Source organism: Ptychodera flava, chromosome 6 (assembly GCF_041260155.1).
Source record: "Ptychodera flava strain L36383 chromosome 6, AS_Pfla_20210202, whole genome shotgun sequence".
In the NCBI taxonomy this organism is placed as follows: domain Eukaryota; kingdom Metazoa; phylum Hemichordata; class Enteropneusta; family Ptychoderidae; genus Ptychodera; species Ptychodera flava.
The window spans coordinates 38,994,431-39,021,175 of record NC_091933.1 but is presented as its reverse complement, the minus strand read 5'-3'; the positions used below and the strand labels follow the sequence as shown (position 1 = coordinate 39,021,175).

Here is a 26,745-nt window from a genome sequence, read left to right as displayed (position 1 = left end):
ACATGCAGCTAACGCGACTGTCTGCTGAAGTTATTTCTTCAATTTATTCTGGTTTGATATCTATGCCTATACACTTGGATCAAGTCTAGACTTTTGCCCTACTCTACAGTAATACTGATTTCTATATTTCACTGATTGATGGTGTAAGACAATTTATTAATGTAAAAAATATATTGTGAAGAGTAGATACCTTATTTAATATGCATGCAGAGAATTTCCCCTGTTTGCGCACGCATCGTATAATCTCTATTATTTCTTGAGATTACTCAAAGCATAGACCCTCGAGAAAAAACGAGGTTCTATGCTCAAAGTTAACGACTCGCAGACGTTTCTGGTACAGTGGAATAAAAAGCATTGACCAAAGGTGACGGTCGCACGGAGCAGAACCTTTAAGTCCCCCCCCCCCCCAGATCCGGTCTTCGTCCGCGGGGACTAAAAATAGCTTAAATTAACATGTAACTTACCAACGCTTGCACTCCAATTTATTAAAAGGGGTCTACATTTTTACCCGTCAGCGTAGAAGTTGGAGTGAACCTCCTCATATGTATCATATTTTGGTCAAGTCAGGATGCTAAAGAGAACTGCATAGTCGCTCATACTTTGAGCAATACCGTAATAGAATAATTTCTTTGGTGCCCTTTGCAGGACGAGATATAAAAATGAAGTAAGGCACCGGCAGGTCTACTCTTACTCGTATTATAAAGAAGACTGTGAAGGATATTGTTCAAACTACCTGTGCTACGGTAGGTCACCATGAAAAGTGTGAATTGTCAAAGAAGAGAAAGAAAAAAAATGTTAACATAAGTAAAAGAAAACGTTATTGGTGCTGTGTGTACAGTTTCCAGAAATTCGGAAACTGTTTCATAAATCAATATTTGTTCTCTGTGGTTCTCCAAGTCCAGACAAAAGTGTTGAAATGTAATTACTTCATACAATTTGAATATTGCAAAACACTTGCAGGCACCTCTAAATTATGATCCGACCAAGGAATCAATTCAGTTTCTAACAGTTTAAAACAGCAAGCATAGTTTTGCCATTTATTCAGGTCATGAAATGATGGATGATGCATTTCATACCCCACGGGAGTTTTATAGAATGCCTAGGGCGCAGCACAAATAATAGATGAAATACAACAATGTTACTTGCAGGTTGTGGGACCATCAATAACTGCGAAGCAAACATGGTAAGATGTACAACCAACAGCAACCACAATTGTCTAAAATGCCGACATGATTTGGGCGAGGAAAAGGCGTATGCTCTCATAGGCAGAGGAAGCGTTCAAAATGGAATTTGTCAAGGTAAAATAATATATTCTTTGTAATATATACTGGCAGTTCCGTGTCTTACCGTCCTAAAACGGGTGTATTTTACGTGACAATGATAGTGTAACTATCTCTAGAAGGAGAAAGTGGCCATTTCATCAGCTTTCTGAGTTTGACACAAGAATATAGCATCCCTAAAACAACCAGTTGACTTTAAAATGTTGAGTTATGTCATGATGAAAGTCAGGAATTTGCTGTACTGTATGATAATTCGCCTTGCTTTAGTAGCTTCTGGTTCGAAGCATACGTGTTTGTAGATATCACTTTATGTATCAGTTCCCGCTGTAAGCAAGGTTGAAGGTACGAGTATGTTCCGTCGACTACTTTTAAGCATGCTTCAAGATTCCAGTCAATATGATTGACGTTTGAAATAGTAAAAAAATAGTCATATATCAACAAGAAAAGTGGAAGCCTTTTTACCTTTACCGATAGAAAAACAAAACAGAAAACAGTAGGCTGTCACTAGAGGGCACCCTGGCATTTGGCCATGCACAAAAAAAGATTGTATAATTATTACATTATTATTCTTTTGTCATGCAAGGTTGTAAAGAGTTTTAAACTTTACAGTGGACAGTAGAGTTCAGTGATTGCAGTGGACCCAATGAAGAAGAAGAGCTTAACACGATTGGAACTAATTTAGGATAATTGGATGGTGAAGTAATGTCGATTTCATCGACAACTGTAACCTCATCTGCTTTTCTTTTTACGTTACACACTTGTTTTTTAAGTAATTTGTAATATTGCAACATTCAACTATAGGGCACCTAACATTTTTGAGAAATTTGAAAAATATGAAGATTCAATAATCCCAAATTAGTTACAATCGTGTTGCTTAGTCCCTTCGAAATATTTAGGATATCGTAAGCTCAGAGTGGAACTATCGATTTACACTAGTACAATATTGACGATTGACATTGTCCAAAGATGAAACACTTTACAAGAGAAATCGTTTTGATGTCATATAGGGCCTATTGAAATTCTAACGGTCGACACTTTAAGATCCCATGAAATTCAAAACGTTACAAGCACACACTAATGCCCTGTGTATGATTTATCTACAGAGAAATGTAACTGGTTACCGAGCAGCAGGTTTTGCTACCCGGGTATCTGTAATGATAATGGACCTCCAAGTACTTGTTCGTGTACGGAAGGATTTTCAGGAAGCAACTGTCAAAACAGTACGTCATCTTGAATGCTACTAATCTGTAATGATTATTATGATAAAGGCATACATTTTCAAGTGGGGGTGTAAGAATCGGCGTGAAGAGAACAAACCTTAAAAAATCAATAAATCTGATATCCAAATGATAGGCACAAGGCCGAGATTGCGAAAATTCTCAGCCTCAATGTTCTGCAAATATCAATCTCCATTCCACTCTTGGTTACTTGAAACATCACTTCACACCCTTATACGTACAGTTTATAGCTTTGCTTCAATCGACTTCCACGAAGAGAAGCTTTTTAACCTATGTAAGATTATCAATATTTTATACGATATTAATGTTAAACGAACGGCCAAAAGTTCGCGGGTGAATATCACGACGCGTTTCACTTAGCAACACTTGTTGAAATGGGGTCATGATCATTTCATATTACATTATAGTTTGAAATCAATTCTATTGACTTCAAATGATCTAGTTATAAAGGACGTGGCTATGAATGACTGTCTGGTAAAAGTAAGAAGAATGGATGGAGATGAAGAAAAGAACCAGCGAGAAGCGCAATGCCACGACTCTTCTCCAGTGACTGCATATGTCAACGATCCAGGAATAAACAATATTCAAGTGACTTGGACTGTTTACTTTACTGGTGCTGATTCATACCCTGAAATTGATACTGAATCTCGTAAATATGTGAAAGACTTTAAAGTTGGAGTCATCGGTGCAATGGCATCGTCATCGATTCGAGTTCATGGTAAGATTTCAAATTGGTTTACAATGCAGCAAATGGCACACGTCATGTAAGGTAAAGAGCTCGAAAAGACAAAGTTGTCGATTTAAGGAATTTCAAAGTTGCCAAAGCTGACCGATGAAACAGTCTAAAATATCGATAGACACTGCGTTTAAGAGAACATAGCAACAATTTCTTTAACTGCTGTTTCTTCCTGCCGTTCGAAACTTGTTTCTGTCGATCTGTATAATAAGATTTTTATTCTCTGCATTTTGTAGTTTATGCTCTGTCTGAACATCTTTATGTTTACTTCGTGTCTGTTAAAATTCAATTGAAAGACATTTTTTGGGTAATCTGCAAGACAGGACAGTATTTTCACTCTTTGATGAAATCTTTAGGACTTTCGTTTCTAACTTTCACTGCGATGTACAAAATCAAAAGAAAACATATTGTCATCGTATGTCAATCAAATTTCGAGTATGGAAGAGTTTGTAACTTACTGAAGGTTTATCATTTTTCCTGATTTAATTGTTCCAGTGACGTACAATCTAATGTAAGTATTCTTTACCGGCTTTCAGAAAATGGTGATGTTTTCACCCTTCCGTTGTTGCAATGCAGTAGCAGCTGGAGCAGAGATAATCCGTTACGAACAATGCATACATGTAGCAAATCTCAAGACATCAACTATGCCTTCAAACACAATGACAGGTCAGCCAATAAAATAACGTAGAAATAACGTATATATGAAATTTTCACACGTGAATTTTTTATGTTATCACTGTGTCAAAAAGGTGAGCTGTGTTGACAGTCTTGCCAGTAGTTGAATGGCTTGTAAACTCTTCTCTACCCTGGGTACATCTATTAAGCCAATATTCCAACATTTGTCTGACTATTTTGATCTTCCCTTTTGATTTTTCTCGGGAATTACGATAAAAAGAATGGACAAATGCATAAAGGGAGTTTTGAGTTCCTTCATGTCCACTTTTTTGTGAAAGTCAGCTAGCACTGTCATGGATACGTGCTTGGAAATAAATGAGCCATGACTAACTGTGTCAGTATATTTTGCAATCAGCCGTTCTTTACGAAAACTATGTCAATTTACTTAACTCTCAATAGGGTGGACGTGACTGTCACGTCTAGTAATGGTGGTTACATAAAGATGACTGGGCACCCGATTCCTGCAATACAGCGTACTGAATACTACAACGGTCGCTCGAAGTCTCTTACCGCTAATCTAGTGTTCGACTTTGAAAGACCTTATCACTGTAGTGCCAGTCGATCATGCAGTGAGTCTCCACTTGATAGAGGTCCTGCAATTAAGACAGAGGTAACATCATAGATTACCATACAGTCAAGTTGTTATGAATTTTGAAATTTTAAGCATATGCTTGAGTACGATGTATAATGTTCTCGTGCACGTTTTGCAGTATTTTCGTAATAAATTTATTATCATAGTCTTACATTAGCAATTTATCTATTTAAAACAAGGTGACAGTAATTTTTCTTCTGAAAAACACGTGCCAGTAGAGAGCGATCGAGGACGTGCATTTGACATTTTGTGAAACTATATATCAAGTGTAACAAAAATGTTCATGTCACTCTTTTTAACGGGTCATCTCAAATCACACAAATTGAATGAGCGGGAACAACCAAAGAAAGCACTGCTTGGAACGATTGATCTTTCAACAGTTTGTTAACGCACAATCTCTCTACCTATGTAGAGAGACACTGTGGTTAAGGTAATGAAACGGCATTCCGGATAGTGTTCATTTTAAGTAGCGCACAATTTTTTTTTCTTTTTGGTATGTATTATGTTTTGTACTCGAACACTCTCTTGTACTTTGAGCTGCGTCTGAGTTTGAGAAAAATGTTACGTCTAAATTAAACGTTCATCAGTAAAGTTAAACTCGACTATACCAACCACAAAAGCCATTTATAAGACCTTCTTTACCCAGGGTGAAATAATGATCATGTCACCCGGTTGGTATGATGATTTGTCTGGAATAGAAGAATTTGAAGTCAAGGTAATGCCAGCCAAAAAAAGTCACGAAGAATTGATATGTTCCCAAGATGGAAATACTTTGAAGACTTGTTCATACGCACCAACTTCAGCCTCCTCCTCCTGTATGGTACTCGTTTCCGATCCGGGTAAGTACATTATAACTCAGAATAAAACCTGTTTTGTGTTGAGATGATTAAGTAGGTAAATACTGCAAGGCTTCTAAGGGTCAGTAGAGCGCCAAACCTGTCACGTCAGTTGATCAGGAAAATGCAGCGGTTTCCAAATATTCTTGAAAAATCATAGTTTGATTGAAAACATTCCGGGGGACCTAATTCGTCTTACTGATTTTAAAGAATTAAGGTGAAGTACTACGAATTACGTCAAAACTAAGTTGTGGTGTCATTTCCTTCAAACTTTGCACAAATATTCTTTGAAGTTGTGCAAGTGCAAAAATGAAATAAAAAATGGGGGTCACCACGCTTGTTTCCATGGAAACGGACGTTAAAATGACGTCGTTAGAAATAAATAAAAATGATATAATTCACTTAAACTAAAGAAGGCAATTATAAAACGCTTAGCAAATGAGTTAATTTTAATAAATACCAAGACTTAAGATCCATATTTGTCGAATGTATAGTTTTCATGATGTTTGTGAAGAAATTTTAACATAAGTATCGATTACAAAATGACGATATCGAAATTATATCACTACATAATTTTCGAACTTTCTTCCTGTCGCTTTGAATGTTGTCATTTTGACCAAACTTGGCGAATAAACTCCTGACATAATACCATTTTGTTTACAATTTTAATAAAAGGGTGTCACCACGCTACTTTTTACAATATCTCCAGGTGAATGGGTAATTTGCGCCATATAAATGGGAGAGAAATGTTAATTTTTCGCTCATATTGAATAAAAACCAGCTTCCTAGGGGGTCAAAATATGACAAGGTTATAGGTCACATGTATTTCTAAGACACTGGGTCAAAAAATTAGGTAAAAGCGCAATTTCAACAATGACAGGTGATGTTAAATACATGCGCTACAAAATAACCCATTTGCGGCAGGCTGGAGTTAAATATGCGCAGAAACGTTCTAAAGCGTGTGCGCGTCCGAATTCGTCGCCCTTTACCTTAACACAGGTAACACTATCATATGATTTATCTCTCCGTAGGCGTGTATTGTGTACTACTTACAATCGTCGACCACGCAGGAAATTTTGAACATACCATGCGTTACTTTATTTTTGATAACGTCAATACCCCTACAATTGACGGCAATAATGCAATGAACTTACTGTCGGCTGCACCAGACACTGGTCAAACGTGGCAAACGAACCTACAAAATTCACTTAATACTGGACCGAAGGTAAGATAAATACTTGTTTGTTAAATCAAACTCAGTATGTCCAAAATGTGAAACTTGCAAATTTCATTCTGCAGTATTCAGAGTTTGTCAAGGCCAATAGTCGCGGGACAAGTTACCGACAAGTTTGTTTTGTCCTGGGCATTATTGACTTTCAAACACAAAACAATTCTCGTAAAATATAGTAAAGAACCATTCTTATTTTGACGCACTGCTATCGGCAAATATTATTCGTAAGACCACGCACCATATAATGAATGTACGTAAGTTATGTGCGTAAGTACATACATACATACATACATACATACATACATACATACATTCATACATACATACATACATTCATACATACATACATACATACATACATACATACATACATACATACATACATACATACATACATACATACATACACACATGCATGCATGCATGCATGCATGCATGCATACATACATACATACATACATACATACATACATACATACATACATACATACATACATGCATGCATACATACATACATACATACATACATACATACATACATACATACATACATACGCATTTCTTCAATGCTTTATCGTTCTTTGTGAAGCTTCAGTGCGATAATTAAAACAGAGACATCGATTGTTACTTTTAGGTTATTTTGTCCTGGAAGAATTATTTCAAGAATGAATATCATCACATGAATAACTTCTTGGGAGAAATCGGAGATTTCTCACCTATCATATCAGCAGTGTACGACGACCTGATCGGGGTACCGCCTCTAACAAGATCACGTCAAAAGATACCAAACATAAACGGAATCGTCGCTTACAAGACATGCTATGCCGTGGACCATGCAGGTGGTAGGACTCTCACTGATAAGCCTTCCAATTGGTCTGATGTACACAACTTCATGGTACGCCTTTCAAAGTCGAATAATTTGTAAATTAACCCAGTCATTCCTTTAACACTTGAACCTTTAGTTATTGTGACATCGCAAGCTAAGCAAATGATTTCGATTGAATCAATGATGTGTTGTACATCCTAAAAATTGACATGTGGTTGTGTGAAACAAACTATTATAAAATTTCCTAGAAGCACTCATTAATCACCGCTTTTAATGTTCCTATGTATCTACCTATATACCCAACCACTATCCAACCTATATATTAACTTACAAGTATTTACCTATCCCTCCAGTCATTAGTATATGCTTTTCCTTTAAATCGACAGTGAGAGATAGATAGATAGATAGATAGATAGATAGATAGATAGATAGATAGATAGATAGATTAATAGATACGTCGATAGATTAATAGATACGTCTATAGATTAATAGAGTAAATATAATATATCACTTTGAATGACTTTGACTGCCTTGTCTTTTCTTGTTCCAATGTTTTGTTTGTCGATGCATTTCATCTGTCTTTCTTCGACCATAAAAATAGCAGCTAATGATCATAACTTTCAGATGATAGATAGGTATGATGTTTATTTACAGGACGAGGAAGTCCATCTCGATATACCTCGAGATGACGGCGATACTGTACGACTTTGGGTGAAAGGAATCGATGTCATGGGCAATGAGATCGAAGATAACATCACTGTACACATCGACTCCTCACCACCAGAGATTGGTGACATGTACCTGACTAAAAACGGGATAAGCTATCTCGCTGTCCATGACTCGGTTGATCTCTTTGATATGAGGTAGATATTATCTGTGCTATTTGAAAGGAAGCAAGCACAGAGAGTATTTTCAATTCGAGAAATATTAAGTTGGACATTTTTGTAGCTTATGGGCTTTCTTGTGAGCATCCCTAGGCCGACCTTTGCTCGATGTCATTGTTGTGGAGGGACCGTGTTGATGTTAATGATGCTGCTCTTGTAAATCAATGAGATATCAAGTGACTTGATAATATAAGTCAGAGTGGCAATTTCATCTACACAGAAGGGGCCCTAAAGAAAGTCATATCCATATCTGCTATCTATTGCATATTTTTGAATTGAAAACTAAAATTCGGGCGACGGCAATTTGAAATCATTTGCGGGCGTTAAAGAAGCTTTTTACTATATTTGAAAAGGAGTAAGGTGCTGCAAATGCTTTATAACTTCAGCTTTAATTTCTTTTATCGTAGAGTGAAATTTCAGGCATTTGATGATCACAGTGGTTTACACACAATTTATTGGACTTTGCATGATATGGACGAGGAAAGTATCATACATGGAAATGGTTCCATTTCTGTTGAAAGACCATCGGTAAGCTTCCGAAGGACGCTTTCAGCTTTAAAGCTATGATTTATTTCATAAAAATAAAAATAACCACTTAAAATGTATCACGGAAAAGTAAAACTAAAATGAGTTTATGAGTAAAACCAGATATGAACTGAATATGCTCACGTGTTTTACAACAGGTTCATTAATAGTAGTGCGCTTCACAGAACAATGAGATATATGTTATCACTATATGTAGCAGGATTTTTTCAACTTCGCACAGTACTCTCAGAGTTTAATCACTAATTACAAAACTTTATTTAATATGCAAATGAGCTGTTCATTAACTTGACACTGCTCAATGCTTTATGGGACAATTAGATATCCATCAGATCAACATTTGTAGCACATTTTATTTAATTTAATGCTGTAATTTTAGAGTAATGTCACTAATTACAAAGTTCATTAAATATGCAAATAAACCCTAAATTAACTTGACACTGTTCAATGATTCATAGCACAATTAAATATTTATCAAATCAATATCTGTAGCACGTTTCACAAAATTTTGGTGCCGAAATTTCAGAGTTACATACCTAATTACAAAGTTTATTAAATATGCAAATGAACCCTTAATTAACTTTACACTACTAAATGCTTTACAATACAGTTAGATATCTGTCGTATCAGTATGTGCAGCAGTTTTCATCACATTTGATGCTGTTATTTCGGAGTTATATGACTAATTATAAGACTTCATGAAATATGCAAATGAGCTAATTATTAACTTGACACTGCTCAATGCTTCTCAGTACAATTGGATATTTATCAGATCAACATCTGTAGCAAGTTTCATCAAATTTAACGCAGTAATTTTGGAGTAATATCACTGATTACAAAGTTCATTAAATATGCAAATGAACACTTAATTAACTTCACACAAGTAAATGCTCTACACCACAATTAGATATCTGTCAGATCAGTATCTGCAGCAGATTTCATCACATTTGGTGCAATTATTTTGGAGTTATATCACTAATTACAAAACTTCATAAAATATGCAAATGACCTATTTGTTAACTTGACACTGCCAAATGCTTCTCAGTACAATTAGATATTTATCAAAACAATACTGTACCTAATTTCACTTACTTTGGTGCCGAAATTTCAGAGTTATATACCTAATTACAAAGTTCATTAAATATGCAAATGAACCCTTAATTAATTTCACACTACTAAATGCTTTACACTACAGTTAGATATCAGTCGGATCAGTATCTGCAGCAGATTTCATCACATTTGGTGAAGTTATATCCGAGTTATATGACTAATTACAAACCTTCATAAAATATGCAAATGAGCTATTTATTAACTTGACACTGCCTAATGCTTCTAAGTATAATTAGATATATATCAGATCAATATTTGTTGCAAGTATCATCAAGTTTGGTGCAGGAATTTCAGAGTTATCTCACTAATAACAAAAGTTCATTAAATATGCAAATGAGAAGATAATTGACATGACACTCACAGTATCATCATAATGTTCTTAGATTGTCATCTGTGAAAAGTTTCACGAAATTTGGTGCAGTATTTCTTGATATATGTCTATACTGTCATTGCCGTCTCCATAGGGAAACCATTGTACGGAAAAAAACGATATTGCATAACTTCATTAATATGCAAGCCACACTAACCAAAATCTAATCAGTTCTTGCAAGTAGCATATGGTACCTGTGTACCAAATCTGACTTGAATCCGTTCAGGCGTTTTTGAGTTATCGTGTAAACAGACAGACAGACAGACACACACACACACACACACACACACACACACACACACACACACACACACACACACACACACACGGACAGACAGACAGACATCGCTATGACAATAGCCCACGTGTTTACACACGTGAGCTAAAAAAAAGCGCTGACAGAGAGCCGACCAACAATGCTTCAAAAAGCTAGAGTGGAAGTAGGTATCGGCATGTACACAACTGTAACAATGATTTGCTGTTTATCAAATGTAAATAAAAATTTACGTCGTAGTGAAGTAAAATTCAAAGTATACCTGATTAAAAAGTTATGACTGATACTTACTTGTCGTTTGATACACAAAAGTAAACGCAACGCGTTTTATGATAGACCACTTCAAATGTGGACATTTATCTAGCACTGCAGTAACCACATATATATCGCAATACGAGCTACACGTAAAGCTGCAATGCGTAAGCATATGCAAGTAAACTACCAGTGATTTCGTTTTCACAATTATCAGTTCATTTACATGATTTGCATATAGACAATACAGCCATTCCAATAAATAACATTCAATATGTCACGCATTTCAGACGCTGCATCCAAAGTGTGAACCTCCAGGCTGTGCTTGTATCCCCAAAGACAACGAATGTTACCATAGAAACTACGAGATTCGACCTGATTACAGTAAAATGAAAATTCCAACTGGGACGCATGACTTTGATTATATCTTTACAATTACCGTGAGAAACAATGCCATGCTACAAACAAGTCGACAGTTTCAGGTAATTAGGAGATAATATATGCAGTAGCCCGAGCTGCATTACTGCAAATTTCTGAGTGTCAAGCAATACACTGCTTTGCAGTACTTTACAAGGTGGTCGTAGAAACACTGACATATATACCGACTGCCTAGACTCAAAGGTTTGCATGTCGATTGCATACGAATAAGTGGCTCGTTCAGTTTTACGGCTGGGGGGGGCCGGCAAAATCTTGTCGCCGGTGTTCAAAAAAATATAGACCCCCCCCCTGCATTTTTCGTGAAAAAGATGACCCCCCCTTTGTCAGACGAAAAAAATTGATGAACCCCCCCCCCCCCCCCGCTTAAAAATAACTAAAACCCATAAGTCAAATTTACCCGCATGGTTTGGATTTGAACTCCGGTACGCCGCGCACTTTATTCGTGTAGCAGAGATGCCAGTGCACAAACTTCTCAGCCACATCCATTGAAACGTCTGTTAATTAGGACGACTGTAAGGCAATTTTTAACTTCATTTCAATAGACAACTCATGTCCATGGACATTGTATAAAGTGAACTTTATTGGAGTGGTTCACCAAAGGCAGCCCTCCGGTTAAGAGGGTCATGGGCCATTACGTAAAGTCAACTTTATTCTAGTGGGCCACCAGTACCACCGGTAAAGAGGGTCGATCATGGCTATTGCATAAAGTAGACTTTACTGGACAGGGCTGCTGAAGGCGCACGGCCATTAAGATTGCCGTGGGGTATTACATAAAGTCAATTTATTGGAGTGGGCCGCCGCAGGCGGCCCGCCGGTAAAGAGGGTCGATCATGGCCATTGCATGAAGTAAACCTAATTGGAGTGGGCCGCCAAAGGCGTCTGCCCGTTAAGAGGGTCATGGGTAATACATAATGTATATTTATTGTAGTGGGCCGTCGATCATGGCAATGGCATAAAGTGAACTTTATTGTTGGTATTATGTTTTTGAAAATGTGGTGACCCCCCCTTTCTTACCAGTGAAAAAGCGATGACCCCCCCTTTGCGGATTCCAAAATTTTGATGACCCCCCCCTGGATTTTGCCGGCCCCCCCCCCCGGCCGTAAAAACTGAACGGTACCTAATTGGCTCGTATTATTCAAATTGGTTGTTTATATGATCATTAAAACGTTCGGGTTTTTTTGTTCACAGTTGATATCCGTACATGTAATGTAGATAAGCTAGAATTTACCAACTATTCAATGCAGAACTATTTTACACCATGTATTCTGAGGCCAAACCAAAGGAAGTACACAAGTTCACTGAAAGTCTTATCACACTTCTGACAGGTCACAGTTGACACCAGCCCGCCACATGAAGGCAGCGTACACGATAGCAGACCTGGAGACATTGACATCGATTTTCAGCAAGATGAAGAATTATTTGCGTCATGGGATGGCTTCTTTGATAGGGAAAGTGGTATCAAAATGTACGTCTATCACTTCGGAGAATCTTGTCTCGATGAGCAGCATAATCTGTCTTTTCCGATTGAATATCCCGTGAGTAGCTGCTGTTGTTTCCTCTTGTTCCTTTATACAGCTATAATTTTATTATAGCTTTTCATTTAATACTTGAATACGATTATTTTCCAATTTTCAATAAATTATCACATTTTCTCTTTATGGTCCTAAAAGTTCAAGAACACCACATCGACACACGCCAGATGGATAGCCCCTGGTCCCGGTAAATATTATTGTACAGTCATCGCATTCAATGGGGCAATGGCGCCATCTGAACCAGTATGTTCTGATGGTGTTACAATTGACGTAACTGGGCCGACGGTATGGAATCTTATAGTAAATGACGTGTTCATTAAACCTGGCCTTGTGAAAGATGGAAATGGTACGGTTTGGTATGTGGATGATCGCAGAAATCGCCAACAAATTGATAATGCCTCGTATACGTGCAGGTATGTATATTCGAGAATTTGACTCCGTTTACGGCTAGATCTTTTCGATGTTGGGATCATTTTATTGCGGACAAATGATGCAACCCTAATGTACAGGACTTTGGACCGTTTGAGGTGAATGAAAATGGCAATTACAAATTATGTTCTGCTTTCCTCACCTTTTAATGTAGTGATATAGCAAGAACTGAAATCAATATTGATAGTTTTCCGATCTGGGAGATTGACAGTAACAAAACTTATGTGTATATGGATGATGCTGAATGTTTGTCGATTGGTGGTGCATCTGAAGTTGGATTTCTCAGAAGCGAAAATTACGTAAGTGTTAAGCTTTAAATTGTATTTAGCGATGAAGCCGGTAGTAGAGGAGCCTGATCTTGTAAGAATGTATTTGCAAGATTGGAGTATATTTGAGACGTACACATTTCTATTCTTTTTTATTTGTGCATCAATTGAATTGCGTGAAAATGATGTTTTATTTTCAAAACTGCAATCTACAAAATATTGTACACAGTTATCTGTCAAGTGGACTGGCAAGGACTCTGAAAGTGGAATCTATGACTACGAAATAGGGATATCCAGTACGCCATCAGCGTTGGACCCAAACATCATGCCATTTACTTCCACCCATGCGCACTCCGAACTTCTCACGTACCATCCAAATCTTGGCGAAGGAGTCGAATTTTACATAATCGTTCGTGCGACAAACAGAGCTCGTTTATCGACAACAAAGGTATAGTAATGTTCGAGTATTTTTTCAGTACTTAATCGAATTGCATCTCATCAGTGAGATTGTCAAATACACATTTTCGGTTTCTCCGTTTGCGATATTACTACTCTTGAAATCCATGTAAAACTACAATTTTATTTAAATTTTACCTGTAGGTCATTGGCCCGATCATCGTCGACGTTACAGCACCAGCCTTCGATGGCGAAATTGTTGTGACGGCAGAGAAACATTCCGAGGATGGAGAACTCCTCGTAGCGAGATGGGGCACAGATGCTTTCAGTGATCAGCAACCATTGTCTTCGTTTTCCGTCGCTATCGGTGAGCAGAATCTGAAAGAAATAGAGAGAGAATGAGAGAGAGAGAGAGAGAGAGAGAGAGACAGAGAGAGGGGGGGGAGGAGAGACTCGTACTAAACGTGTAACCTATGAATGTTTATATTTCCAGGTGATGTTGAAGGAGGATCGTCTATCATGGCGTTTACTCCCATAGAACAACTGACAAAAGGTCCATGTGAAGTGACAATTCCACCAACATCATGTGTGGCCATTCCAACGAGTAATCTTAGCTGGAGTCTCCATGGTGAACACGTCTACTTTGTGTCTGTAAAAGTGGAAAATGTAGCAGGTCTCCAAACTGTTGCAACATCACGTCCCTACAAACACAATGTGCTCTTGCCAAGAAGTGGTACAGTTTTTGAATTTGACAAACCAAAAGAGGATGAAGAGCTTGGGGTAACATAGTTCTGTATTGTTCTCACGATAAGGGCAACAAATCACACAATCATGAATAAATATTAAACGTAATCATCATTACCTATTATAAGTCATTGATGATGACTGTCTCGAACATTACTGGCGTTTGTAAACAAACAGAAAAAAGAACCATATTTACTTTTTTAAAGATTGTCTGCAGTCCTACTCTTAGGGCAGTTGAACAATTTTCAAAATCATAGTTTTTCCTTTTTCTAGGTTAAACTTTTCAAAAGTATTTTATTGACCAATTGTTTTGAGGTATTGAGATAATGATGACCACTCTTTTCAGATTTCCAACGATATTGATTTTCAAACAAGTACTGCCGTAGTGCATTGTGGATGGTTTGGATTCTCTCATCCCTACCAAGATATCGCCTACACAATTGCTCTTGGCTCATCACCCGGTTTGGATGACATCGAATCCTTTCAGCCCGTTGAAACATCAACTTCAAGATATTCGTTCAAAGGTCTGAGGTTAGAAGATTATCAGGTAATGGCCCTTTAAACTGAACCACTCCTAAAAACTCTTGAAATATTATGTACATCTTGAAAGAATGTCATAGGTTACCAAAATGAACTAGATCACACAAAAGCAAATATAAACAACACTGTAAGCTCAGTCGTGACACGTTACTTTAAACTACCTAACCAGTCTAGTAATTTGCTTTTCAGACTTATTACGTGACTGTTAGCGCGAAAACAGAAGTTGGAAGCGTAACTGTTAGTTCCGATGGCTTGACCATACTACCAACCGGCGCGCTCATCACAGAATCGTCTGTGTATGATGGACTTGGTTGTGAACGAGGACAGCAGTAAGTGTTATCATATTTTTCCGATTGTTTTCATAATGTTTTTAAGTTAATGTTTTACTATTTCTAAGTTTTTAATCATTCATATTACTCAGCATTATTATTATTTTTTATCACTGTCTGATGATTGTGATAAAGCAGCATTTATGTACTGGACGTTTTTTCTTGTAGCACTAAAGGACAGGTATTAAGCAGAAATGAAAGTGGCTCACCAGTTCATTGTAGGGAGGACATCAATTTCCAGTCGTCGACTAGCGTGGTGGCGGCACACTGGACGGTATCGAGTCATTGGGAGCAATTCATAACACGTTCAGAATGGGCACTGCAGCGAGAAGAGAGATCGGAAAGGTAAAGAATCTATGATCATTGTTTTTATAATTTCTTTTCCTTTGTTGTTCTGGGATACGTTTTATTAGTCAAATGCCGCCATTTAAATCACAATCATTACTTTTGACAATTCAGCATGTTTTTCCTGGTTTACAAGGTTAGGAAACGGTGTATATGACAGACTTTAACAACTAAAACACCAAGCCTTCTCACTTCACAGCTCGTCGATATGGAATTTCGTCACCAATTATAGGAGTATGGGAACTCAGCATACTTTGTTAAAATCTGATATTAGCCTATTGCACGGACATCGCTACAGGTCTATTGTCAAGTTTTGCCACTCAGCTGGCTGTTTCGAAGCCATAACAAGTGATGGTTTCTGGGTAACGCCATCGCCACCTGTTCCGATGGGCATCGAGGAAATCTCATACTCAAAGTGAGTTATAACATCTACACCTTAGATAAAAGTTTAAAACATTGTTTTATGAGTAAGCTGACAACATCATAACAACAAAAAACGAAAAATACTTACGAAAAATACTTGTCCCATTTCTAGTTTCAGTAAAGAACTTACTTTCCAGTGGCAAGGATTTCAGCAAATGGAACTGCAACAAGGTGTCCCATCGGACGAAAATCCGATAGATCGCTATGAGTGGACACTTAATATTAAAGCCAGCTCAGACATTGCTAAACATGGAGAGTTATTGTTTCACTGGAAACAGATCAACGTATCGCAGCATCAAAATGTTATTGCAAGTATTCTCAGCTCGTTTCCTTTATTTTTCGTATACGATATGCAAAGATACATAAACAGACAACTGTAAAATCTGAATATTTCACAGCCGTTGGAATGCAACAATAGTGCAATCTAGAATCTTATTACACAATCCTGTTTCTTCCGCCATGGCATGGATTTTCTATTGAAGTGCTTCTCTGCAGCTGCCAATTACAAGCGAGTTGAAATGTGAAAACAAATGCAAAATGGGAAAGTTTGAGAACAAATGATGTATTATCCGTGCGCTCGGGCATATGTATATACCACCTGGTACAAAAAAGGTTGACTTTCATATCTAGTAAGTCTTTCCTTGATGAATACGTGAGTACCAAATAAGTAGTATGTGAGTAAACTGAATTGATGTGTGGGCAAAAACTGGAAGGTCGGTTTACCCGGTTGTGACTATTCCTCAATGATCTTGAAAGGGTGCATTCCATTATTTTTTTATTTACACCAGCTCCACTCAGCGACTGTTTCCCTGCCAAACAAACTTGATTTTACAAAGTGCGTAAGGCTTGGTTTGCGAGGGTACAACAAAGCCGGTCTCTACGCCACCACTTACCAGGATGTTATCGACTGTGAGGCATTCAATCCTAGACTGATAGTACCAAACACAGTCATTGATGCAGTTGGACAGTATGGAATTGATGGAGATGTTAAGTTAGTATCATTGCTGTCATTTGTAAAATGCGGCACAGATATATTTTAAACAAATTGAAGGTAAACATGACAGAAACCTACAACCCATTATTCTTATGTATAAGCCTATCAATAAAATGCTAGCAATGGAAGTGACGGATTCCTCTTCTTGTTTAAAAATTCCATGATTTTTCAAACATCATATGGAACAAGTGCTTCTTGACACAATTATTGAAATAAAATAATTAGATTACTGTACATACAGTACAACTACACTTTATTTCCTGTTTAATGACAATTTTTCGCATATAAAATCTCGCAAGTTCACATAGATAGCATTGTAGCCACTGTCTCCTTTACGTCCTCATCCAGGGACATTTTCCTCGGGGAAAACCAGCAATGGACGCAAACTGATGCAGATTATACCATATCCGATCATCAGTTATCTGCAGTTTGGCCAACTCTTCGACACGGTCAATATTCATGGAAAGTCGTCAGAGATAACGCTATCACCTACAATGGATATCAGAAGATCGTCATGAATTACCATTTCTACAAATGCGATCAACCACAAGTTCTTGGCTGCGGCGAAACAAAAGTATGACTATGAATTTTACACAAAGCAGCAGCCAAAATTCTGGCACCAACGATCACACTTAAAATTTTAGAGTGAAATAAACGTTTTCTTAGGAGATTATGAAAACACCAATAGCAGTTATTCACATCTCCGAGTATACAAGCATCATGAAAAGTGATCTATTCCGTTTGATATAGGACTCAAAATATGACTGCATTAATGCTACCTTATTATATTTCCACAGAGTAATTTCGTAAACATCGCTCATCTTGACCTAATACATGGACATAGATACCACGTTTGTGTATATGCCAATGAAACCATGAAATTCTATGAAAAGTCAGCGCACTTACTACCGGCAGTATCAGCTTGTTCTGACGGTGTTGTTGTCGATCACACACCGCCTGCAGCTGGTAGAGTTTGGCTCGGCTGGGAGCGGCGCCATTTCCAGGTACTTTGTCACATTTTTTCTGAGAAGACATGCAAAGCTTAGTAGTTGTATCGTATCTGTGAATGATAAGATACAAGCAATAAGCATTATTGATCAGAGATTTTGTACTACTCCTTTGAAGGCATCAACTTCTGAGCTCATCGTTCAATGGGAGGGATTCTTCGATGTAGAAGAACATGGAAGGACAGCTCATGAGTCAGGCATTCGAAAATATGAGGTTGCAATCGGTAAGTACTGTTCAATCGTCATAAATAATGAACCAGTTACAATCGACAGCCAAATGATTCAAAAGGAATAAGCGTTTCACATGTACTTCAGGTCAATTTTGCTGACTAAGAGAGAAGTTGTACGATAGCTGTGCTGAAGAAGGATTATTGTATGTCTGTACAGACCATTGATCACATATGTTTTAACCAACAGGCTCATCACCCCTTGGTGTTGACATTCAAGATTTCGAAGATGTTGGATGGGCAAATTTGACAGTTGTGCACTCACTACATCTTGAAGGAGGAAGCACATATTATGCCACTGTCAGAGGTACACATAGAGGCTTTCTCGTTACTGATTCCTGTATAATTATTTTTTCAAATATTCTTAGACATTATGAGTGCAAAGCGAATTGACCTGAACTGAAGCAAACTGAACCTTTCCATAATGTACTTACCAAGGCTCTCTTGAGTTCTCGCCCAGATTTTCAGATTTACTGTGTTTCTGATTTGATATTAATTTGTAGTATTCGTACAACGTGACTGATCTGGAAGGTTAAGACCCATATTGCTGATCTTGTCGCTAAATATATTGTACAATTTTCATCTAAATGTCATCTGTTTATGTTAATTTCTACGTTTTAAAAGCTACGGATTTTGTGGGACTGATCACAGAGGTTGTTTCAGAAGGAATTACGGTAGATACAACACCACCTACCAAATCTAATGCACACATCGATGTTGGTGGCTCTTTCCTCACGTCAACGTCATCATTAAGTGCCAGATGGACCGGCGTATTTGAGGATATGGAGAGTGGTAGGTTAATCACCTAAAGTCCCAATTAATTAAATTTCGCAAGTAAAACATTAATCATATCATATCATATCATATCATATCATATCATATCATATCATATCATATCATATCTCATATCATATCATTTCATATCGTATGGTATCATATCATATCATATCATCACATATCATATGAGAGTATCGAGTGCTCAAATGTATTCTTCTGGTATGAATTGTAACTTTTTTCTTCTGCGTCACTTCTAACGGCCACGCATTGTACCCAAATCTCGTGCATACGCTCCTGTGGCGAGGTCATTGCTTAACTCAATTGTAAATTTTCATTCTTTTTTTTAACCGAATTAGCGACAAATATAGAAACTTACCTTTTAAGGTTATGCATCCCTCTGTAGGTATCAGCTACTACGAGTGGTGTGTAGGTTCTGAACCTGGTTATGGTGATGTGGTGCCATGTACAATTACCATGCAAGATGAAATAGACTATATGAACGGTATAGAACTGTTAGATGGCCATGTCTACTTTGTGACGGTTAAGGTAAGACTTTTTATCCGTCCATCCTAACTCTGGTGAGTAGATTTACGGTGAGGTAACATTTTGCACATTTAATTAATTTACTCAAACCATACCAAATAGGCAATATCAATGTAATTAGTGATTACTTTTTTCATTTTAGGCTTACAATGGAGCAGGCCTTTCATCAACTGCATCTTCTTGGGGCGTAGTTGTTGACAGTACTCCACCCGAGGAAGGGGTTGTCTATGATGGTAGTTTGCCAGATTTTAAAGATCAAGATTACCAGGTTTGTGCTTATCAGTTCCCGATAGATACATCGAATCCATCATATCTGAATATATATATATATATATATATATATATATATATATATATATATATATATATATATATATATATATATATATATATATATATATATATATATATATATATATATATATATATATAAACCGTACTCTCTGTGCCCAAGTTCAGAGGTTGCCATAAAGCCATTATGGTGATAACCGGTAGGGCACATTGTATATATATATATATATATATATATATATATATATATATATATATATATATATATATATATATATATATATATATATATATATATATATATAGTTCAGAGGTTGCCATAAAGCCATTATATTGATAACCGGGAGGGCACATTGTATACATTTTGTGTATATATATATATATATATATATATATATATATATATATTATATATATATATATATATATATATATATATATATATATATATATATATATATAAACCGTACTCTCTGTGCCCAAGTTCAGAGGTTGCCATAAAGCCATTATGGTGATAACCGGGAGGGCACATTGTATACATTATATATATATATATATATATATATATATATATATATATATATATATATATATATATATATATTACATAACATTTTATGTAAACGTCAAAATGCAAAAAATACAAATGAACGGATGTTTCTGTACACCATTGTGTGTCAGTCCATTGCCAACTGCAACTTGACATTGAGCAACAAATAAGTTGATTCAAAGTATGTTGATTCAAGTGACTCTTCTCATTGAACACCATGCACCTTTATTCCCACCAACTTGATTGCTTTGCCTATTGAACAAGTGTTCCATCTGTCATCCATAATAGACACACGTCAGTAATATATCGGTACGATGGAATGGATTCAACGATCCTCATACGGCCATTGTAGGTTATTCTTGGAAGATAGGTCGCTGTCCTGGTTGTAATGATTTACTTGAAGAACAGTTCGTCGGATTAGTGACGGGTACGTCATAGAATATAAAGAAAGTATGCGTGTATTTTGCTTCAAATTATATTTCTGACGTTCAGGGAAACTTAGCTGACCATCTCGTCGGGGACCCATCGGACCTACAACAAATGGTGTTAGCCACCTTCTTACTCTGTGGTGTTAACATTTTATAAACTAAACTGCATAGACTCAGTAGATGTTCGTAAGGGCTGGAGGCTGGGATTATAAAAAACATTAGACTGACCGCTGTTCATTTAATAAACCACTAAAAGCCATGTTCGTTTTAATGCAGATGTCGAGGCAAGTTATCTACACATCGAACCAGGAGTGAAATACTATACAACTGTCACAGCATGTAATGCAGCAGGGCTCTGTACCGCAGTTTCATCCGATGGTATCATAGTAGATAATTCACCTCCTGTCCGCGGTGCCGTCTATGATGGAGTAACTGATGGAGATCTCGCCTTCCAATCATCAAGGTAAAGGATCAATAAACCTATCAATTTACTGAATACATACCTGGAATGTCATATCAAATAATTACATGATATCCAACTGTTCAAACTGTAGAGCAACTGGTTATTAACATGCATTTTAGAGCATGAAATAATTCTTTAACCTTTTGATCCGGATTAGAACTCACAACCCACACTACCTACGTACCCAGCAAATCAGCGATCAAAATTACCTGCCGCACTCAATTTTCTTTGCTGCATCTTCTTGAGTTATGAAAAATTCCCTAACTGTTTGTGGAAAAAAAATTCAATTTGATGCGAATTGGTAGTTATAATGTAATATGGGTTTATTTTAGGACATCCCTAGGTGCACACTGGTTCAATTTTCACGATCCACATTCTGAACTGTCACACTACGAATGGTTTGCTGGTACAACACCTGGTGATGATGACGTCGTACAATCAAAAAGACTTCACCTCACCGAGACAGCTATGACTTCACAACTGAAACATTTATTACCGTTGCATATACCAATATACGTCACAGTTCGTGCATGCAATAAAGCAGGTAAGAGATTGATCAACCCAAAAAAATTCCTGAATTACAGGGATTCTCGGTTCATTCATGCATTTTAATGTATTTCCCATCTTTCTGATCTAGGACTATGTACAGAGGCATCTTCAAATGGTGTAATTGTCGATGACTCAGCACCGGTTCTCGTACGCAGACCCTCTTTCGATGAAAGTTTGGGCTCCATGACTTCACATAGTCAGGTATTCCTTTCCAATTTGGCTTTTGTGATTTCTTTCCTTATAGTTGCATATTACTTAATTTTCACAGAAGTTCAATCAGACACGGTTTTTCTTTCCACCCATGTTATTTTTGCCGTACAGGATCCTGCAGATGTTTTTCAGTGTGTCTCATCTAAGTCCTTCGCGTATTTAATCAGCTATGTTTCATTGGTATAAGCAGTTGTTGAATACTTCCTTAAAAGTCAAAATTCATATGCGATTTTTGTATAACGGTCAACCATAACTTGGTACTCTTAACAAAAATAGTCGACCTTAAAGATAATGATTGTTTGTTCGTTTCATTTGCGATATTCACTTTCAGTGGTGTGATAGACCATTGCATTCATTGCGTTCACTGCTCAAATTTGAAACTGGTTATGTGACAGCGAATGACTCTAATGTCAATCACTGCACATTGTAATCTGTTTAATCTTCTTGCAACATTCTTAGGTGTTCAACTCTCTTCTCCATGTAAACTGGCATTTTTCAGACGTAGACAGTCCCATTCAGCATCACAAATTGTCGGTTTTCACTCACCATCAGTCAACTATGGCCATCTCACCAATACAGGTAGGAGATTTTCAAATTTCCTTATAGACAATGATATGGCTGACAAATGTTGAAAGCTGTTAATACAGCCTTTTAGGGTTGTCAACCATGATTTTGTTTGCCAACATCAAAAATATCTGAGATAGTAAATACGAGTTATAGTAATCACCAACACAGAAATGGAATATGAGCATCAAATACTTACGTTTTGGGTGGGCACATAATCTTACGTAGCACAAAGATATTTTTCTTATCTTCAATTGTTTCTTTTACTCATGCTTCATGTAAAGGTTGCAGGAAGCACAAGAAAGTACACATTTACCAACCTGACCCTGCATGATGGTGATACGTACTATGTAAGAGTCGTGGCTTGCAACATGGCTGGACTTTGTGCAGTGAGTGAAACAGAAGGCATTCTAGTAAGTACAGAAGGCCAACCGCAGTCTCTATTGGGTTCCAATGAACATGAACATAATTATGTTAGCTTTCTGTGCGTGAACCAGGGACCTCAGAAATTGAGGCAAACAGAACCAGTTTCTAAGAGAGCTACAGTATCTAGATTAATTTTCTTTTTGCGCTCTGGTGCATGGTCAACATAAAGAACTTCCGTATAATTCAAAGTTCTATTCATACTTTAAACTTTGCTTACTTTGATTATGCAATAAAGCGAAAGATCATTACTGATATTAATTTTACAGCATATCAGTGCTTTGAGGATGTACAACACAGTGATTCCGTCATGATATTATAGTGCGCACATGGGTCACATTGAGCAAACAACATATTCATGCAATGCTTCTTCAATCTCTGATTCAGATCGATTCAAGTCCACCAACTGTTGGGACATTTGCAGTTGCCACAAATCACGCATCCAATTTGACCCGTCACACAGAAGATGGGATGACGTACCTGCAAAGCGACGGAAGCGATCCAGCATATGTTAATCTGGCATGGTTGGGTTTCGCAGACATTCATTCAGGAATAAGTCATTATTTTGCCACTGTTGGCACTAATTTTGGATCTTGGGACCTGACGGAGGTAAATTTATAAACATTACTCTTCAAGCTGAGTTTGCAAGCATAGAACATCACAAATACTGAAAATAAAAAACAATAGTTGAAGCATGTGTTTTCACTAGGGTGATGAAATTGTTTGCTACTGTTTTGTTTTTGCTGAAAAGTAAATATAGTGGGGTTTGTCTTGAACAGTCACGTGATTGTCTTGCGTATTTACATGCTTTTTAAGCGATTATTTTGTTTTGTTTCCAGAACAAAACAGTTCGTGTTGACTATATGGACGGAATGTCACATTTTGATGAGGGCGCTGTTCAAAGCTCTTTAATCCGACTGACGAGGGACCTCATCCCTTGGGAGCACATCTATTGTACACTATGGGCTATTAATGGAGTAAGTACATTCACTTTAGCCACAGTTAACCTCTCAGGAGCGCAAAGTAGTTAAGATGAGCTTGTACAGAATTTTCGAACTGCTGTAAAAAGTAAACATGATAAAAAAATGTATATTTATCTATCATGGCATATGCCTCGCACCTTCTTATTTATTTAAGGCTGGCTTACGAAGTTATGAGGCACATGAAACCTTCGTGGTGGTCCCATCGAATGAATTGACTGGTATCCTATCTCTGCTACGTCGATGCGATTCCAAATCTTGCCAGGGAGACTGCACCTGCGCACCACAAAATCAACTTTGCCATGATGTGACCGGAGAGTGCATCGATGTCACAGGTATTGGATTTCAATTTCAATACCGATAAACGAAATAACTGCAGAATGTCAATCCTTTGATAGTTCTTCTGTCTCTCTTCCTTGCGTGCATTCTCATTGTCCATATTGTGTTTACCAGGTGATCAGAGCTACCAGCAAGTTGAAGTTACAGACGTTGTGAACTACATGGAAATACATGACAGCAATCATTATCAAAACTTCAACTATACACCTTCAACTTGCACCATTGCATCAAAATGGAGAAAAATTAACGGCGGTAAGGAATTCAATAGGTGACGCTGTAGCAATTGCAGTTTTTTATGTTCAGTGCAGTAAAAAGATAACAAGGCAGGAACAGGCGCACGCAATAAAGAAATGAAAGTAAGCAGCGCCATTATAAGAAGACGTGTATACTCGCATAAACAAAGTACATCGAAATAAGTAGCCTATTGGTCACTCATCTTTAACCGGTCATTAATTTTTGTTAAAGCCATGTAATGTTTTGTATTCAGTATTGAAATTCGACTTGTCACTCACACTAGGAATCGCCATACAGCGCTTTGAGTGGACTGCTGGAATCAAGGATGGAGCTCCTGGAACAGGTTTACTAAATCCAGCAACAGACAGATTGTGGCATGAAGCTGGACAAACTAAGTACGCAGTTTTTACACTTGAGCACGGTGAGTGACGTAGTGCCCTGTTCTCCCTTTTGTTCACATGATTAACAACATTTATATCTCTCTGTTTCTATGCTGATCACATAATACGCACTTTTTCCACTTTAGGATCATTGGACCCAGATGCAGATTATGTATTTTACGTCAAAGCATGGTATGATGACAAAACGTTTGCCATATTTCACTCAAATGGAATACGCCCTGATTTCACTCCTCCACAACTTTCAACTTCTAGAAAGGTAAGAGCTTGCTAGGTGAAAGATGTACATAATGTCTCTATAAAAATCTACTCTTCTGCTTCACATATTCGGAGAATTTTCAAATAAGAAACGCATTTGCTATGGTTAGAATTGCTATACGCAATAATCTTTAAACTCTTCTGTCTGTGTACAAACGTGTACACACCAAGTGAATTCGTTTTTATTGCAATGGTCTATTTTGTTAGTTTTCGATGACTAGGTCATCAATCTATGATATGTCCCGGAGTTTGAAAATGGACAACTTCTCCAATTGAACCGTTTTGTTAGTAAGGATGCATGTTCTTAGATTTTGTAAATCTGCAAATCAACTGCAACGGTTGACATCACATTGGTAATTTACAGGTTAAGGATATCATTAACGAGAATCAGCAAATCGATATGGACTTCTCCAAGGATACAAACAGACTTGGGGTATACTGGAAGAACACGTTCGTTGCCTCTTCAGAAATAGATTACTTCATGGTTTCCCTCAGTACCCATCCTGGAGGTATGTATGTAATCTGTGATGTCGCAACCATCAGCAACGTACACGATCATATATACAACATTAATTTTATGAACAAATGTGTCTGTGATTAAGCCATGGTATGTATATACGTGCAATTTTCAGGTGAAGATGTTGTACCTTTCGAGACTGCAAAGGTAGATGCTATTGAGTATCGATTAATGTTGACAGGACTGAAACTTCAAGATGGCCATAAATATTATTCAAACATCATGGCTGTCAACCATGCCAGTCTTCACACAATAGCATCTTCTGATGGAATTCTGGTGAGTAGGTATAAATTCGACATTATAATGATTGTTTGTCATGATATTCAATTTATATTTGTGTTATAAATATTTAAAACATTTATATTCCACAATCACTTCTAATTGAAAGGCTAACGAGATCTCACTTTTTCCTCAGATTGACACAAGTCCACCAGATGAAGGCGTCGTTCATGATGGTCAAGGCATCCATGATACTGATTTCCAAAATTCGAGTACAATTGTGTCAGCATCATGGTATGGATTTTCAGACCTGCAGTCATTCATTTGTCAGTATCGTTGGTGTGTTGGAAGCCAGCCGGGATTAGATGATATTCTAGCATGTAGAGATACAGGTCTTCACTTGTCGGCATCTGCAATGATTAGCGAACCACTAACAACAGGTGTGTATGGCTTTTGAGGTCAACATTAGTAGCATCGGGCTGTCG

The 26,745-nt window shown here is 37.3% G+C and overlaps 1 protein-coding gene across 1 annotated transcript in view; it reads left to right on the top strand.

The window, feature by feature from the left end:
• Nucleotides 1-26,745, top strand: part of LOC139135734 (uncharacterized) — a 61,177-nt gene that overhangs the window by 28,612 nt on the left and 5,820 nt on the right. Inside the window, exons 4-49 of the mRNA XM_070703384.1 lie at nucleotides 646-743; nucleotides 1,149-1,298; nucleotides 2,384-2,500; nucleotides 2,961-3,236; nucleotides 3,791-3,920; nucleotides 4,329-4,539; nucleotides 5,168-5,360; nucleotides 6,389-6,582; nucleotides 7,223-7,483; nucleotides 8,069-8,277; nucleotides 8,706-8,826; nucleotides 11,138-11,329; nucleotides 12,611-12,820; nucleotides 12,956-13,230; nucleotides 13,401-13,545; nucleotides 13,742-13,960; nucleotides 14,113-14,275; nucleotides 14,402-14,688; nucleotides 14,999-15,199; nucleotides 15,382-15,521; nucleotides 15,690-15,866; nucleotides 16,066-16,281; nucleotides 16,402-16,597; nucleotides 17,078-17,280; nucleotides 17,632-17,857; nucleotides 18,081-18,287; nucleotides 18,409-18,514; nucleotides 18,708-18,824; nucleotides 19,142-19,309; nucleotides 19,698-19,840; nucleotides 19,980-20,105; nucleotides 20,967-21,105; nucleotides 21,383-21,569; nucleotides 21,902-22,113; nucleotides 22,207-22,319; nucleotides 22,788-22,907; nucleotides 23,177-23,305; nucleotides 23,703-23,924; nucleotides 24,155-24,292; nucleotides 24,453-24,630; nucleotides 24,749-24,886; nucleotides 25,152-25,289; nucleotides 25,395-25,525; nucleotides 25,889-26,033; nucleotides 26,157-26,317; nucleotides 26,457-26,700. Of these exons, the coding sequence (XP_070559485.1) occupies nucleotides 646-743; nucleotides 1,149-1,298; nucleotides 2,384-2,500; nucleotides 2,961-3,236; nucleotides 3,791-3,920; nucleotides 4,329-4,539; nucleotides 5,168-5,360; nucleotides 6,389-6,582; nucleotides 7,223-7,483; nucleotides 8,069-8,277; nucleotides 8,706-8,826; nucleotides 11,138-11,329; nucleotides 12,611-12,820; nucleotides 12,956-13,230; nucleotides 13,401-13,545; nucleotides 13,742-13,960; nucleotides 14,113-14,275; nucleotides 14,402-14,688; nucleotides 14,999-15,199; nucleotides 15,382-15,521; nucleotides 15,690-15,866; nucleotides 16,066-16,281; nucleotides 16,402-16,597; nucleotides 17,078-17,280; nucleotides 17,632-17,857; nucleotides 18,081-18,287; nucleotides 18,409-18,514; nucleotides 18,708-18,824; nucleotides 19,142-19,309; nucleotides 19,698-19,840; nucleotides 19,980-20,105; nucleotides 20,967-21,105; nucleotides 21,383-21,569; nucleotides 21,902-22,113; nucleotides 22,207-22,319; nucleotides 22,788-22,907; nucleotides 23,177-23,305; nucleotides 23,703-23,924; nucleotides 24,155-24,292; nucleotides 24,453-24,630; nucleotides 24,749-24,886; nucleotides 25,152-25,289; nucleotides 25,395-25,525; nucleotides 25,889-26,033; nucleotides 26,157-26,317; nucleotides 26,457-26,700 (8,072 nt within the window). The remainder of the gene's footprint in view (nucleotides 1-645; nucleotides 744-1,148; nucleotides 1,299-2,383; nucleotides 2,501-2,960; nucleotides 3,237-3,790; nucleotides 3,921-4,328; nucleotides 4,540-5,167; nucleotides 5,361-6,388; nucleotides 6,583-7,222; nucleotides 7,484-8,068; nucleotides 8,278-8,705; nucleotides 8,827-11,137; nucleotides 11,330-12,610; nucleotides 12,821-12,955; nucleotides 13,231-13,400; nucleotides 13,546-13,741; nucleotides 13,961-14,112; nucleotides 14,276-14,401; nucleotides 14,689-14,998; nucleotides 15,200-15,381; nucleotides 15,522-15,689; nucleotides 15,867-16,065; nucleotides 16,282-16,401; nucleotides 16,598-17,077; nucleotides 17,281-17,631; nucleotides 17,858-18,080; nucleotides 18,288-18,408; nucleotides 18,515-18,707; nucleotides 18,825-19,141; nucleotides 19,310-19,697; nucleotides 19,841-19,979; nucleotides 20,106-20,966; nucleotides 21,106-21,382; nucleotides 21,570-21,901; nucleotides 22,114-22,206; nucleotides 22,320-22,787; nucleotides 22,908-23,176; nucleotides 23,306-23,702; nucleotides 23,925-24,154; nucleotides 24,293-24,452; nucleotides 24,631-24,748; nucleotides 24,887-25,151; nucleotides 25,290-25,394; nucleotides 25,526-25,888; nucleotides 26,034-26,156; nucleotides 26,318-26,456; nucleotides 26,701-26,745) is intronic.